Raw genomic sequence first — 17,982 nt, forward strand, 5'->3', positions numbered from 1 at the left:
ACAATTATCGAACAAGGACGGAAATCAATTAAATCAATCAGTAAATTAATAATTAATTTTTTTATGAATTTGGGAATTTTTTCCGAATTTATAGATGTGCCGAGTCTTTTTAAGATATCGATTCGTGTAAACAACCTGCTACACCGATCACAGCTAATATTTTGCGTAGTGGGTTTTTAACACAGTTATTCTTCTCGTGACGTCTAGCATTCCTTTTCAGGACAAAATCGTTGCTGCAGTATCTACAATGGTGTCCTGATGCAGCTGCATACAACGAACCAGGATCCATGTTAGCTTCTACAACTAATGATAGATGCAAATTGAGATTTTTAATTAGAAACAAATACTTAAATACGAATTTTAATAATCATCGACGAGATGAATATTCAATTTTGATAGACACATGGCCAATAGATCTGCTCATCAACACCATCGCCACATGTTGCGTGGAGGTAAATAATATTTATTTTTCATGTGGGATGCGGGATGCTCACTCACGATCACAAGAGAAGGAGATATTTGCTAGACATCAAGGAGAAGGAAGTTCGTCTTGCATGATAGTGATTCTTCACTGTCTCAAGGACAGTTTGCTTGAATTCCACCTGATAAAAATATTGTAAATGCTGATTTAGTAACATACATTCACTAATTAAATGTTACTCCGAATAAAATTGCATGTCTCATTAAGTAAAAAAAAATTTCATGCAGAGATTAATTTCTCAGAAATAACCAGAGCACTCAGAAAACATGAGCAGAAGTCTCGCCGGGAATGATCAGGAGCACACGGAGAAAATCAACAAAATATTGAAAGAAAAAATCAGATGCACTCGGTGAAAACCATCAAAATATTGGCAGAAATAATCAGGTGCACACGGAGAAAATTAGCGAACTTTTTCCTAAATAAATATCAATTAAACAAATAATAAATCAAAAATAATAAAAATAAATAAAAAATATTACAAAAATTATGGAAAACATTTTAAATAATACAAAAATGCCGTCTTGTGTTAGAACTCTATCCTTGCTGAACAAAGGAGAAGTTCACAAGCTGGCAGATAGAAGTAAACTCTGTAACTGTCTACTTCCACGTGTATGTATCGCTTAGTCCCGGGAAAACCATCAGCCACGCCACTCGGCACGTGCCGGGGAGGGCAGTGACACGCCTGTGGGAGCGCCGAAGACCGGCGTCGTGGCTCGTGGGAAGACGGCATTGTCACCGCCGTCCTGGAGTCACCCATGTCACCGCTCCACGCGGCCGTCGTTACAGCTAATTGCCAGTCGTGGGTTCCCTGAGAAGCAAGCGTCCTGGTTGGTACGCAACTGTAGAGCTCATCTAGCCTCGCAACTACTTCAGCATCCCGCAGCCAGCTAGGAAGTAAAGGCATCTCAATTGCAGACTTATTGCATTAGAAAACCTATGATGTTTATTGACTACCGCATGGCGGAAACAGGGAGAGAACAAGTCAGTTGTTTCCAGTGCTTTTAAACCTTCCATTTTCGGTGGCGGACATACGTTTCAAAGAAAATCAGAGTATTCATCAGAGTATTTATCCCTCAAGTTTAGAGTTGCTAGTGACACACTGGGAACGACCGGCCAAGCAGACGTAATGCCATCGATTTTTTCTAGAGAAAGAAAGACAGGTGAAAAGGAAATTATAGATGTTGATTTGAGAGCCAAGTATACAAGTTGAAAGGCCAGTATTAAGTTTTGTGTAATTTAATTGTAAATGGTGATTGTTGTCTCTTGTGCTTAATATAGGTGTTGTAAAAAAAATTTAGGTGATTTTTGTGAACCTTTCTCTTGCGCCTAGCAGAACCACTCACCTAGCTCAACCCCGCTCCTAGCAGGACCACGCGCTTAGCAGGTTCCCGCACCTAGCAGGGCTTCGAGCCTAGCAGGGCCCCACGCCTAGCAGGGCCCCGCGACGACTTGTTTTATTTCAACATTCCATGTTTGTCTAGTCTTGCGTGATAAGAAATGAAAATAAATGGAAAAAATAAAAATTAAATTGTAACTAGCATGTAATTTGAAGTGCTTGTCATTCATTATCTTTCAATTTCAGTTTGGTTTTCATGAATTCGTATTAGAAGAAAATTTCAGAGATTTTACTGCCTCGTGTAATGACGTGTTTTCAACAGAGTTTGATTGTTAGAATTTTTAAAAACCTCCTTGGTATTATTTATCAGAAAAGAATATTCCAAGTTGGCTTAAATTGTTGTTTCAAAGAGTTTGATTTTCAAATTTTTTAAGGTCGAGCCCCTGAACGTCTTTTCTTTGGGGGCTGATTCTTTCGTCATCCCAGACCCCGGTTAGGCCCCTCCTGGTTAGATATTAGGTCCCTCAGAAGTAAATGGGCTCAGGGCTTTGATTGGCCCAGCAGCCAAGTCTGTGCTGGCAGGTCCTCGTGCACGACCCGCGCATGGGCTGAAGACATGAACTGCCCATGGGGATACCACGCTGCCAGAGCCTCGCCGTCACCTGGAACAGTGGCTTGATGGGGCGTCAACATGGCCCCTGCCGGGACTGACCGCCTACTTGAGAAGCAGGCCTGGCGACTCAGCTGCTGGCGAACCACTGGAGACTCGGCAGTCGAGAGTCGATGAACCGTGTGCCAAGGCGACGTGTGGAGAGCTGGGAGGCTGGCCCGAGTTGGCGCGAGTGGAGTAACCAGTATACAGTATCTGCGGCCTCCCACCTCCGGCCTACCTGCGGCCCCACTCAGGGGGGGGGGGGGGGGAGGAGAAGGTGGGAGGGGAAGGCCGACAGACGTGGTCGTGCCAGTGAGCTCCCTGCTGCCAACCGCGCAGTTCGTCGAGCGTGTGCGCTGGTACTTGAGGCGAGATGGCAGTGGGTGTCGTCTGGAGGACAGCCATAGTGTGCGCTCTCGTCCTGTGCACACTTAACCAACACTGCATGGCCAAGGGTGAGTACCCAGTACCGAGTTGATGTTGCGAGATTTATTACAAGTTTCAGTGATAAAGAATGGTCACGTAACATATATCATGTTTGAGAGAGAATACTGTAATTGTGTTCTTAAAGACGAGATTAAAAAATTCTCACTTCGAGCTACATAGTGAATGAGCTAGACAAGCATCATGTTTATCGTTGCTAAGCGCGCCTAATAATGTTGCCATATGTTCTTATTCTTTCGATATGTTACCACGCCCTGTCCAGAACCGCAGATTGCCCGGCGGCGTGCCAGTAGTAGTATGTCGTTTAGCTTTTCAATTTTTTGTGTTTTTTTTTTAATTTTTTAAGGGCTTGCTTAAAATATAGTTATTGGTACATAAGATTATTTTTTTTATTTAAAATACCCTAAAAGCCTCATCTTAAAGCGATTTATCTATCTAAATCGAGTGAGTGGGAACAAAGTTAATATGATAATCACACAAATATATACACACACGTCTACACTAACGCCGACACCAATTCTCATTAGCATGTACATTTTCAAATACAAATAACAAAATCACACATTTAAGTTAATCTTGTAATTAGTCATTTGTTGTGTTTCTTTAATAAATAAAAAATGAAAACAGTTGGTAATGTAGTACGTTTGTGATGATATTGATTTAATTTTTCAAGTGTATGATAAAATGAAAATACGAACAACTTCCCAGCGTGCTTCATACAGAATACCTGAACACTGATTATGTTCCAAGTCGTCCTGAGCTAACTATAATCGCGGTAGTACTGTCACCTTAAAATCTTAGAATCGTGCCTTTAGCGCTTTAAGTCTCGTAGCTGTACTCATACGACCATAGTAATGCACCCTAAATCGGGAGTGCGTAGAGGCGATGGAGTACGTATAGGTACGAGGCTTTACGGCTTGTAGACTAGGACATTGGAGATAGTTCCGGACTAGTTGCCTGGAGTGATCTCGGCAAGCCACACGATGTGCGGGCGGGTATCGCTCCAGTGGCACGGCGCCACGCTCATGAGTCGTGTGGCACGGCGCGGGCTCATGAGTCGTGTGGCACGGCGCCACGCTCATGAGTCGTGTGGCACGGCGCCACGCTCATGAGTCGTGTGGCACGGCGCCACGCTCATGAGTCGTGTGACACGGCGCCACGCTCATGAGTCGTGTGGCACGGCGCCACGCTCATGAGTCGTGTGGCACGGCGCCACGCTCATGAGTCGTGTGGCACGGCGCCACGCTCATGAGTCGTGTGGCACGGCGCCACGCTCATGAGTCGTGTGGCACGGCGCGGGCTCATGAGTCGTGTGGCACGGCGCCACGCTCATGAGTCGTGTGGCACGGCGCCACGCTCATGAGTCGTGTGGCACGGCGCCACGCTCATGAGTCGTGTGGCACGGCGCCACGCTCATGAGTCGTGTGGCACGGCGCCACGCTCATGAGTCGTGTGGCACGGCGCGGGCTCATGAGTCGTGTGGCACGGCGCCACGCTCATGAGTCGTGTGGCACGGCGCCACGCTCATGAGTCGTGTGGCACGGCGCCACGCTCATGAGTCGTGTGGCACGGCGCCACGCTCATGAGTCGTGTGGCACGGCGCCACGCTCATGAGTCGTGTGGCACGGCGCCACGCTCATGAGTCGTGTGGCACGGCGCCACGCCCATGAGTCGTGTGGCACGGCGCGGGCTCATGAGTCGTGTGGCACGGCGCGGGCTCATGAGTCGTGTGGCACGGCGCCACGCTCATGAGTCGTGTGGCACGGCGCCACGCTCATGAGTCGTGTGGCACGGCGCGGGCTCATGAGTCGTGTGGCACGGCGCGGGCTCATGAGTCGTGTGGCACGGCGCGGGCTCATGAGTCGTGTGGCACGGCGCGGGCTCATGAGTCGTGTGGCACGGCGCCACGCTCATGAGTCGTGTGGCACGGCGCGGGCTCATGAGTCGTGTGGCACAGCGCGGGCTCTTGAGTCGTGTGGCACGGAGCGGTCTCATGAGTCGTGTGGCACGGCGCGGGCTCATGAGTCGTGTGGCACGGCGCCACCAGAGACCAGTGAGGTCTGCTTGCGAGTGCGGGTCTGTGTTGAAGCGGCGAGGCGCGAAGCTGGCTGCGCCGGTATGGACATAACGGACACGACTCGTGCTGGTCGCCATGCCCATAACCGCCTCTAGCGCCCACGTCTGGCGGTCTCCGCGCCGACCTGACGTCATATCCGCCCACCGGCTGTCACCTCCCACACATCTACCGAGACATTACGCTTTTCTTCTCCTGGTATTGTTCTCCTCGGGCGTGGTGAAACATTCAAATGATTAGATATTACTAAACTCACAAAATGTTCTGCAATATTATGATTTGCATACAATTAAGATTTTTTTGGAGTTATTCATGCTAATTTTCATTTTTTTACATAGCTATAAGTCAATATCCGGGAATGCATCAATATTAGTAAGTACGTGTGAGTAACCAATATGAAGTGATCCAACAAACCATTAGACGAACAATTGCTATGAGGTTTTCGGTTAGACTTTAACATATGTACATTTGTTTGGTGAAAACTTTATTTTATAACAGAAAAGCAGCCAAAATTTCGATTTTTATCACATAGGCGTTAGGGAATACTTATTATAACAAAAAAAAATATTAAAACAACAATGCAAAATATGTAAATACAATTTAACCGAAAATTTACAACAGTGATAGCACTCCCGCACTTATTACGTTAAGTTAATCAGAAAATACCTGCACTGAGCTTACCAGAAAATTTTACATCTCATTATCGAAGAATACACAAGCGTCTTTATTACAATGAAAGCGGTTTCAGAAATCTCCAAGAGCTCTTACATCTCATGCAAAATACAAGGCTATGTTGCCTAAACAAATACTCCATTAATAACTAAAGGGCACACACAATATTTAGTTAACTTAGCTTATAGCACCCAAACAATAGTTCTCAAAAATTTAACATTAGAATATATTTTAAGGTTATTGCAAATAGCTTAAATTATAAAATTCAAGGGCACAAAGGTATACTAAACATAATGAAATGTAGGTTTGCAGCACAACGCAACAAGTAAATAGGACTCGCACGCATGGTGCCTTTAACCTGGAGGCTATGACCAACTGTGACAGCTCATTCCACACACCAGACAACGAACCTTACTATAGCCTGACGAAAATCACAAACTTAATTTGAGCTTGTAAATCAATACGCTAAATTTAAAAGCAAGTATCGAGACAATCATATCCACTTCGAGGATTGCCCTCGCAACATGAAGACTCTTGAGCTAATATTTACGAACTGCTAAAGTAGGCAGTGGTAAAGCCAGAAATTTTAAAAGGTGGAGCGAAAACTTAATTACGAAAAAGGGTAGTTAAGAAATTATTTGATTTAAGTGGCTCGCTGCCTCGTGCATCAGCCACAAGGCACCCAGTAGAGTCAAACCTGATCAGACCAGCTAGTCAAGGACATGTAACTATTCTCATAGTCGCCCGAATGATAGTGCCGGACGCTCGCAGAGAAACAAGTAAGAGAAACAAACTGTGAGGAGAACAAAACACTGCACTCTCACGACCGGGCAAAGGTCGACGAAGCTAGGCGCAGTTCTTTCACCGCCGCTCAAATCATGAGCAGCATTACTATAAGCAAATGTTTGTTTGGTACGGGAAATAATACACTTATTTTACACAGTTTCTAACAGGTAACTAATATCAAGTAATGATACTGGAAATTGGTGGTAGCTTAAGAACTTTTACTTTTTTCACTTGAGAGTTCCACCGCACGTTTATTTCCTCGAGAAGACTGGGTAGCGGCTTTGTCCTTTGGAGGTGGTAACTCTTTAGCCGAAGTCTTGATGTAAGTTTTTGGACATACGCCATTGCTAAGAACTTTTTCTGTTGAAGAAAAACTATAAACTAAAAAATAAAGAAATAAATAAATAAAACCACAAAAAGACAAAAAACACACAATTAAACAAAAAATTGCTGTAGTCAACAAGGATATAAACACCACTAAATATTCCGTAACAGGAATATGGTCAACAATTTCTTTGTTTTTATTTGTTTTGTTGACCATATTCCTGTTACGGAATATTTTGTGGTGTTTATATCCTTGTTGACAACAGCAATTTTTTTCTTAATTGTGTTTTTTTTTGTCTTTTTAGGGTTTTATTTATTTATTTCTTTATTTTTTATTTTTTTAGTTTTTCTTCAACAGAAAAAGTTCTTAGCAATGGCGTATGTCCAAAAACTTACATCAAGTCATGCACTCCCATTGCACAAATCTTTCAAAGATAATATATTTAGCCGAACACGTGATCTCTGGCCAAGATACCATCCGACATCAAGCTAGATAAAATTGCCGCATTTCACTAGGAACCTAGTAACACCTGACATTTATTTGTAACAGGACTCTGCATTGGTGAATCTCAAAAGTCTAGAAATCAGTTTTATACAGTCACTGCAATATTCTTTCATTGAACATAGAACATGACTTACAAAAGGGGGAGTGGTGTCACGCGTAGTTACGAGTTCTGACTGTTAAAAATATTATTGTCAGCTGAACTGCCTTATTATATATCAATGAACTTTTATTATCTAAAATCATGATGCCTTATAATTAATTTAATGTAAGTATAAATAAAACAATTAAATTCCCACACGTTCAAGGCAGACTACAATAAATTTAAACAACCGTCAATATACTCTAAACATGAAACAGTTTCAACTACTGCGATTCAGTGCCATAAACCTGGAAAATTAATAAAATGCTCTTTCTTAATCTCTTTTTAAACTTTCAAACCGACTTCCGGTGAAATCCCAATGAGTTTTCAGTTGTTCTAACAGATTCCTATTTCGAGTTTACAGCTTACATATATTGTGGATACGCTAGCAAAGTACATACGGAGAAATACCTCAGAATTCTGAGAACTTAATAAAATGCAATTAAAGTACCTATTAAGCTTCTAATAGACAAATGCCATTAATACATATCACAATTTTAGCATTATTTAATTTATTAAATAGCTAAAATACTCGGTGTTGCCAGGCTTTAACGCAAAGTAACTAAGCTTAATTAAGGGGATGGAGGTATATTTTTCACAATCTTAGGTAGAGAGTGATTTGCTTTTATTTTGGTTCAAGGTCAATAGTGAAAAATTTTACCAAGCTTGAATATAACTAGAGATGTATATTTATATTCCTTGATTACAAAGCCTGAGGGTACACGGTGTTTTTAAGTTGTCTGTCCAAAACGTCTGTAGATGTAGACAGTAACATTCATATTAGACTGAATGTCAATTGTACAAAATTTCATCAAGAAGTACCGAAATTCTGGATTAAGGAGTGGGAAATTAGAATGTTGGTGGTTTATCGACATCTTATCTTAGACAGTCAGTGATCATCTACATACATACACACACACAGATTGCCTATGTAAATTAGTATTTGCTGTTATAGTGGTCGTAGAAACGTCGTTAGTAACATATTTGGAGAAAAAAAAAGTAAGTTTAAGGGGAAATATGCATACCATCACAGTTTTAGCATTACTTCATCCATATTTGAATTGAACTGACAGAGCAGGCACGAAAATTTTCTTGAAGGAAAGTTGGCGGGCTGTAATGCTACCGCCAAAGAACACACAGAAGTTCATTTTCTTCCAGAGTCGTTGTCTTCATGCTGAGGCGGGTGGCTAGAACCGTCTGCCCTCAAGAAGTGGGTCAGTCAATTACATTTTTAGGAGGTGTGGCAACAGTTAATTTAATTATTTTATTTTAATATGAATAAATTTTTAGATATTAATATCTAGTTATACGGGTTTTTAAGCTGATAAAGGAAAAAAATTCGCACTGAGAGCAGTTGCGTATCTAGACCTTCACTCAAGTGGAAAAGGAGAGGAAGCAATTTTTATATGAATGGCATATCTTGCCAAAATATAATTCTGGATTTGTGATTAGTGTGTGTCGAACAAATAACTCTTTAATTAGTTATTTATTCAGATACCAAAAGTTTAAATTAAACTTTTTAACTCAAATTGTTTGTTTTTTTACGACGAGTAAGATGATACAATATATCCTAAATATATTAAAAAATGTATTTTTTAAGAAAATATGTTTTCTTAAAAATTAGTCTCGACTCCTTAGCTACAATTATTTTTTTATTTCTTTATATTTATATTAAAAATAGAGTTTGTGCTAAGACCACGTGCCATCGCCATTTTTTTCTGCGTTGGAAATTTAATAAAAATGTAAAATAAAAATTATTATTTTTTTAATACAGAAACAATTTGATACTTTAAAATATATAATGTACTCAAAAAATATTTTCAATTTATTGTTTATAATAGGTATTTGTTAATAAAGCAGTTATACAAGAATTTAATGTTTTACGAAAACTCATTTGTTTATTACAGTAAGTGAACTTTATTATTTTGTTTCGTAAAAGACATAGTTGTAATACTTATATAATGACCCAGTTAATTTCAATTAGGTATATAGAATAGTTATCTCTAAAATTAATTTTACCTTACTCTGTACAATTCCTATTTTAAAAAAAATGGTTGTCTGTAAAGTCAGTTTACGGACGATAGTTTATCTTGACAACGTCATAACAAAACATTGATGAAATTATTGATCCAGAAGAAAATTAAATATCCAATTCGGCCTGAGACTGAGCCGTAATAGGTTTTTGCAACCAAACCATTTAGGCATTAAAAATATGTTATTCTTTGAGGAAGTAATTTTTTTTAATTTTTCTATCTTTTGTATGATAAAAGCTATCTCTGCATACTTTTATGAATAAAATTGAATCATTTTTATTGAATAATCACTATTTTGTATGGATACAAAGAAGGAGTGAAATTAAATCTACAATTTAATTGATAAATTTACTTTTGTTTGCACTCATTAATTCAAATATGTTTATTACTTTTGTAGTGTCGCGTGCGCCATATTTATTTTTACAAGTATAAAAATGAAAGTATAGCGGCGGCGGGGATTCGATCCGTCAATATTTAAATCAGTAGTTAGCTATGCTAACCGCATGGCCACGAGGCCATATTAGAAATAATAGTTTCAGATGTTATATACATATATTTATAAAAATTTTGTTCACGGTAGGGGAATAATATTATTTCATTTTTATAACACGATTTTATAACAAATACGCATCCCAAATACACCACACTTATTTATAATGTGTTACAATATTTTTTAAAACATTGTGCAAAAGATCCCGGGTGTAATTTGAATTATTATGTGTAACTGTAAAACACCATTGTTCGTTAAAAACGTATTTGAATATTCAACATTACTTTTAAATAACCGTACCGATTGTGCTGAAAATCGGTGGACGATCGTTAAATTACATAATATTAATAATTCAAACGACGAAAATATAATTGAAAAGTCATATTGAAGGTTGTTCCAATCGAGTGGAAGAGAGAGGCCACGCATGCGTACAATGAGCATATCAGGACACATCCGTAGTGGGACAATGTGCGTTACGGGACACTTTTTCGTGCGTGCAGTCCGCGTTCATCGCTTTATTAGACGTCACGTCAAAAATATTAGCAATTACTTAAATTAACTCGTGAAAAAGATATAAAAAATATGGTAAATATTTACTTGGGCGGTATTTCTGAAAAAAAAAAAAATGTTAAAAATACGAAAATACCTTTATTTTATGCTCTTCAACTTCCTCTTTTCATTAAAATCGGCGGAGATTATAAATTCCAAATACTTTAGGAGATATCGAATTTTTAAATTTCTTCATATGTAGTTGAGCGGTATTTGCGGAAAAAAATGTTAAAAATCCGAAAATACCTTTATTATATGCTCTTCAAATTCCTCTTTTCATTAAAAGCGGCGGAGATTAGAAATTCCAAATACTTTAGGAGATATCGAATTTTTAAATTTCAGCACAAAACCAGCGCATTCCTGTGGCGTGCGTGCACCATTGTTTCTTGTTTACGTACGAGTATCTATTTTTTTATTGGATAATGATGTCACGTGATTGTTCGTGATAGGCCAGAATTTAAATGAACTAATACGTGATTATTTAGTTGAATAATTGTTTAAAACGGTGTTTAATTACCGCCTCCAACTTAGGTGAGTTTTTAACGTTTCTAATTTTAAAGTCTTATTTGTTATTTTGATATTGTTGCGCAAGTAATAAGTAACAAAAAAATTTACGTGAGTTGTTACTGTACATCCTTTGTTACGGGTTTGTTAGGTAAGGTCAGTTACATTATAAATAATTTAAAACTAAAGAATAATTAAAATTAATTCACATTATTTTTAATATCACCTTAGTTTGAAAGTATTTATAATGTAACTGACCTGACCTAATCGACCATTTTAGTTTACTGTTCACCCTCTGTCCGGGTTTGTTTGGTCAGGTCAGTTACATTATAAATATTTTAAAACTAAACAGCCATTAAAATTAATTCACAAAATAATTTTTAATGTCGGCTTAGTTTGAAAGTATTAATAATGTAACTGACCTGACCTAATCAACCATTTTATTAATTACGCATTCACGATTCACGTATTCACGAACACACGGCAAAATAACAAAAATGGCGCCGCTCGAATGGTTCCACAGGTCTTGTATTGCAAAATTAAAAAATTCGATATCTCCTAAAGTATTTCGAATTTCTTATCTCCGCCGCTTTTAATGAAAAGAGGAAGTTGAAGAGCATATGATAAAGGTATTTTCGGATTTTTAACATTTATTTTCGCAAATACCGCTCAACTACATATGATTAAATTTAAAAATTCGATATCTCCTAAAGTATTTGGAATTTCTTACCTCCGCCACTTTTAATGAAAAGAGGAAGTTGAAGAGCATAAAAAAAAAGGTATTTTCGTATTTTTAACATTTTTTTTCAGAAATACCGCCCAAGTAAATATTTACCAAAAATATTAAGATAATTTTTTTGTTCCCAGTGTTTTAGTATAAACATATAATTACATTTTCCCTTTGGATATTTATTCTAACCATAAAGGAAGCGACTGCACTAATAATTTTTATTGCCAAAAATGTTTTTAAAAAATACACACTTAAAATATTTACATAACACAACATTCCTCAATTTAGATAACCCAAATCTCTAATACGACATGACAACACATACAACTAATAAAATGCGCTCGTTTTATCTGAGCCTGAGCACCTCCACAAGGAGGAAGGGGGCTATGGCCTCCCTGTCTGAAACACAGCCCACGGCTAAGGGTCTCACCGCGTCAGCCCCATGCCACAATTATCGCGCGGCGAGTAAACATAGTAGCCAGACAGAGTTCCATCAGTAAAGTCCTGAAATTTGTTTTCAAGAACCATGGAAAATTTCGACCCGCAACAATATTGTTTGCTAGACTGTTGGCTTAAGTGGCTTTAATGTTGCTTGCAGTATGTTTTGTTGTTGTTGGGAAGTCCGTTTGCTAGTGGCCTAGACATAGTTGACTTTATAGGATGTTGTTGCTATGCAGTCTACTTTCTTGCAGCTTAGATGAAGCTAGATATATGTTGTGTTGTTGCTAGGCTGGATTCACTAGTGACCTAGATTGAGCTCGCCTTTACGAGGTTTGTTGCTTTCCTCTCGGTTCACTAGAGGACCAGATGTAGCTAGCATTTTGTTTGTTGTAGCTAGTTCGTTGTTTTTGAGTATTCGGTTCACTAGTGACCTAAATGTAGCTAGCCTTTGTGGGATGTTGTTGCAAGACTGTTGGTTCAGTAGTGGCCTAGATGTAGCTTGTATGGTATGTTATTGCTATGACGTTAGTTCTCTAGCATTCTGGTTGTAGCTAACCTTTATGTTGTGTAGTTTCCGATATGTCAGGCCACTTGCAGCTTAGCTGTAGCTAATTTGTATGGAATGATGTTGCTAGATCAGAGTTTTCCAACTGGTGTCACGCGTACACTAGTGGTATGTGGCAACTTTGCAGGTGGAATGCGATTAAATGCTGACATACTGACATATCGTCAGGAGAATTTACATGACAAGTCTATGTTTTTGACATGAGCAATAAGTATTCAAGGTGACTGTGTGTGCAGGTGCGCGCACTTACCTCTGCCCCTACCCCTGCCCTCTCAGCTATCTACTTCCTCAGTTCTAGTGATCAGTGACTACTCCACTTCCCTTTGTCATGTTTTGACTTCAGTGTAAGCAGTAGTCTTGAACTTAACGGATGGCGTATGTCAGTTTCCTCAAACACCAACATTTTTTATGCGTAAAGAGCTTACATGATTGTGCAATATATTTGTTGTGTTGTGTAAATTGAAATGTTGTGCATTTATAGTAAATTATGAAGCTATTTTTAACGATGCCTTCTCCCTCTAAAGATGGCTTCAAAAAAGTTAAACCACAACACAACCTAAAATACGATTAAAGTTATTTACAGTACGGATTTATAGTGAAACCTTGCACAGAATACAGTGACAACCCAGTTCCTCGATGTGTTGTGTGTTTAGAAACACTTTCAAGTCAAAGTATGAAGCCTTCCTGACTGAAGCGGCATCAAAATACTAAGCACTGTGATTATGATGGTAACCCATTGAATTTTTAAAAAGAAAATAGTTTTTATGTAAAAAGGAGAATCAATGTATGACAATATGTGTTCATACTGACACTAAATTGATAAACTCGTCATATCTAGCTAGTTATAAATTGCAAAAGATGGAAAGCCTCACACAATTGGTGAGGCTCTTTTACTGCCGGTCACTAGGGATAATTATTCAATCAGTATGAAGAGAAAAGGCAGCCAGTGCAATTCAAAAAATACTATATGTCTTCGAGTATTGAAGAGAAAATGTCTGTACAACTGAGAGAATGCAATTATTTTGCACTCCAAGTAGATTACAAACATGGCGCAGCTACTTTTGTTCATACGATTTGATTATCGTGAAAACGTAAGAGAAAAGTTTTTATTCTGCAAACCACTTGAATAAATTACTACACCAGAACACATATTTAACGTCATTTATCTGTATGTGCTGAAAGTAGGCATTCCCTGGTCCAAGTGTTTTGGTCTGCGTACAAATGGGGCAAAAGCTATATCAGGAAAATTTGACAAGGCTAGCAGCTAAAATAAATAAAGTTTAACTCCACAATGTCACAGTACGCATTGTATTATCCACTGACAGGCACTAGCTTCTATAGGAATGACAGAAAATCTAAACTCCGTTTTGTCAGATGCTGTGAAGGTTATTAACCTTATAAAGGCTAGAGCTCTTCACTCAAGATTATTCTCTTTGGCCTGTGAAGATATGGGTGGTAAGTTAAGACTCCGCTCGTATAAACTGAAGTCAGGTGGTTATCTCGAGGTAAAATTCTAACCCGGTTATTCGAACTGCGACCAGAATTTTTTATGTTTCTAAGTAAAAAAAAATATTACATGTAGAACTTGTTAAGTGATGAAATGTTTAAAATTGGCATGTCTTGCTAATATTTTTGATAGGCCTAACACTTTGAACATTACACTTCAAGGACCAAACATAATCGTTTTGCTCACAAGCAATGGAAAATTATTTTTCTGATTTTCCTACTCTATCATCGTTTTTTGAAGACAATGAAATACCTCCCATGCCAGATGTGGTAGCTATTTGACTGTTCACTTGGAAGCGCTTCAAGTAAGTTTTGATAAATATTCCTCTGAAGAATTTTCCAAATTTGACTGGATGAGAAATCAGTTTTTTTAACGTTACCAAATGACTCAACACTAAAATATTGTTTCATTGATATGACTAATTATAGTTCGATGAAAGACGCTTTCTGAGAGAAACCTTTAATTAATTTTGGATAGGAACTAAAACTGAATACCCCTTTATATTCCGGCAAACTATCCTGTTTTTGATGCCATTTGTTACCAGCTACTTGTGTGAGAGTGGGCTTTCTGAACAATTATACATTTAAAATGAAATTAGGAACATAATTGTTGTTGGAGAGGACTAAATAGTCAAATTATGTTCCACTGACCCTGATATTGAAATTTTGATAATGGACAAACAGCAACAAGTTTCCCACTAAAAAATAGCTGTTTTTTTTTATGAATCTTGATTTTTGGACTCAATTTGAAATAATTGTCTAAATTTGTTTTTTTTTTAATGGTGTTCAATTTTATTTAATGTCTATAATTGTCTGTTTTTAGAGTTATGTGTTATAAAGAAAACCTGCATCTTTGCAATAGACACTTTATTTTTTCCTACATTTCAAAAATAATTTCAAACTAAATGATTAAGTACACCAACTTTTCTAAAAATGTCAAGTGGTACGCAGTTGCTGAAACGTTGGGAAGCCCTGTGCTAGGCTGTCGGTTCACTAGTGGCCTAGATGTAGCAGGCCTTGCTGCACGAGCTGCAGCTTTCCCTTTGTCGCTAAGTGTTACGTAAACAGAGGAACGGCTGCTTTCACAGCGTCGAGGCAAGCCACTGTCTGCCCAATGCTTCTCATCTTCAGACACTATTGAAAGGCGATAATTTCTGAATTAGTTTGAAAGCATATTATGTATATTTCTTGAAAATGCACAAATATTTGCCGATATAAGTGCCTCATTTTTAGATTATTTTAACTGAACTAAGTATTACACTATATAATAGTAAATTAAATCTTTTGTTGCATAAATTTATTTGCCTCTAATGCACCCAGATGTCTTAAGCATGCACTTTTTCTTGTTGGACTGAAGGACAATTCGTTATTCACGTTAAATTTATTTATAAACTTTTTTTTAGAAATTAATTTTCGTAAATTATAAGATTAATGTTTTCGAGACACATGCGCTTTTAGAAAACTTTGCGTGATGACCTTTATGGTAGCTTTTGCGTAGTTAGTTAAATTCCATTTTTTCTTAAAATATTGCTGTTTTTAATCACGCTAATTTTACTAGAAGTAAATATAGTAGTCTAATCTTATACTACTCAATCAACGGGACATAGTAAGTTGAAAAGTGCACTTTATATAAGAGCATGCAGCAGTAGCGGATCCAGAGGGGGGGCTAAGGGGCTCAAGCCCCCTCCAAAAGCATCTGGGTCCACTATTGTTTTAGTGTTTGCCTTGATAAAGCCTAGCCTCAGCTGGGTCAAGCCCCTCCCAAACCAAAATCCTGGATCCGCCACTGGCATGCAGGGACAAAATAGTTACTACTTGCATACTTCAAAGCCAAAACAAATATTTTTGACGTATGTAGAAAGGATTATGTGTAAAATAGTTTTAATATGAGGCTTTCATTATATATATATATATATGTGTGTGTGTGTTCATTGTCGTCTGCTGGGTTCGCTATGGTCGCTAGCTTTAGTTCCAGCAGCTGGTAGTAGGGTGCGCACGCAGTCCCATATTCAAATTCAGTGCTTGCTTATTTCTCATAAGATGAGTAGGTTCCTTCGAGATCGAGTCATAATTTTCGTTTTGAGATCTGGCTATTAGGATTTCTAGTGTCGCATATAGCACACTACGTCTGCTAGAATGCATTATCGCCATGTTTGTGTATTTACTTCCCGCTAGAGTGTAGTAGTGACTCACCAGAACGTCAGCTCGTGTAGTATCCGCTAATCTTAGCCACTATATTTAAATTCCATAATTTATAAGCCTAAATATTTTAATAAAATAAAATAAAAATTTTAAAATTTACCTTTTAAAATACATTGATTGATTTCATTGATTCTGGTCCTTGGTTCGATCCTTGGCTGATGAGGAAAAGGTAATTAAGGCCTAAAAATTCTTGATTAGTATAATATTTAAAATTTCTAAAAGCTACTTAAATTCCCCATCTTACAACTGCCAAGCAGCTGATGTCATATTGTCGGCCACCATTAAAATTTGTAATTATTAACCTAAAAATACGGGGGAAAATTCTAAAAACAATTAAAAATTTTACCTATTAATAAATTGATTGATTCGATTTATTTTCGTTCTCATTTGGATCTTTTGTTAGTGCTTAAAGAAATTAAAGCTTAAAATCATTTATATGTTTTTACCATTACCTTTTTTCGAGTTTATTAATATTCATTACTATGAACAAGGATCTCTACCAGATAACTGGCTGACTCAATAAATATATTACACAATATCACTGTTCCTACTACGAGGTCATATTTGTTTCACCTTATGATTACTAGAGTGCCAAATACAAGCATATAAGCCAAGCATATCCAAACTACAGCGGCCTTCTTATTCGATACATAGTATGACTTTTAAACAAGCCATATACAATTTTAGGCATATAGGCCAATCGTCTCAGAACCACGAGGCCTTTGATACTTGGAATGCCTTTCAAACAAGCCATGAGCAATGTCAAGCATATAGTCCAAGCGTCTCTGAACTGCCAGACTTACAGTATGGACACAACCTATTACAGGTATGTTTACGCTTACTATATGACCAAGCGCCCTTAAAATATGTTTTATGCTTGCTGCAAGGTCAAGAATTTCTGAACTATTAAATATTCAATCCAACTACTAACTTGGAATACGTAAATTAATTTATGACACATATTTTAATACCTTTTCAACAAAAATGACGCACATTGGATGCCAATGTGATCTAGGATATATATTTGGACACAACTTTAACAAAAAAAAAAGACGCCTTTTAACAAAAAAAGATCGAATTGTGTAAAACGTTTTTCTTCCGAGGTATTTGTTGAATACTGACTGGCAATACATAAGTTTTGCCATAAAAATATTTTGTTTGGAAATAGGGTTTTATTTCAAACAAAACCACTAATCAAACATACTGAATCTCATATTTGTCCTTTGAACAAAATAAACCACTATAATCAAACTGAATTTATTCACTTAATCGTATAATTAGTATCTTAAAAGTGTTCATGACTTTCTTAATCAGAATTTTGTTGATCCAAAGCAATATTTTTGTCAGCGAAAGTAATTTACACTGCTAGCGACTGCCATGGCCTGTCGAACAGCTCAAGACGCGGACTGTGGGGTGACGTCACTGCTATTGCCGTCAGTGTTGGAGGGGGGGGGGGGTCACCGCAGCGCAGGCGTGGGTCAGCACACTTCCTGTAGCTCGCTCATCGCGCCACGTCTCATGCTGCATCCTGCAGCCGTTGGACTGCTCC

The 17,982-nt window shown here is 38.0% G+C and overlaps 1 protein-coding gene across 1 annotated transcript in view; it reads left to right on the plus strand.

The window, feature by feature from the left end:
• Positions 1 to 2,737: 2,737 nt before the first annotated feature.
• LOC134534389 (uncharacterized) overlaps positions 2,738 to 17,982 on the plus strand; it is a 72,666-nt gene continuing 57,421 nt past the window's right edge. The window contains exon 1 of the mRNA XM_063372853.1: positions 2,738 to 2,924. Coding sequence (XP_063228923.1) covers positions 2,843 to 2,924 — 82 coding nt within the window. The 5' untranslated portion in view covers positions 2,738 to 2,842. The remainder of the gene's footprint in view (positions 2,925 to 17,982) is intronic.

The sequence above is a fragment of the Bacillus rossius genome, chromosome 7 (assembly GCF_032445375.1).
Source record: "Bacillus rossius redtenbacheri isolate Brsri chromosome 7, Brsri_v3, whole genome shotgun sequence".
NCBI lineage: Eukaryota > Metazoa > Arthropoda > Insecta > Phasmatodea > Bacillidae > Bacillus > Bacillus rossius.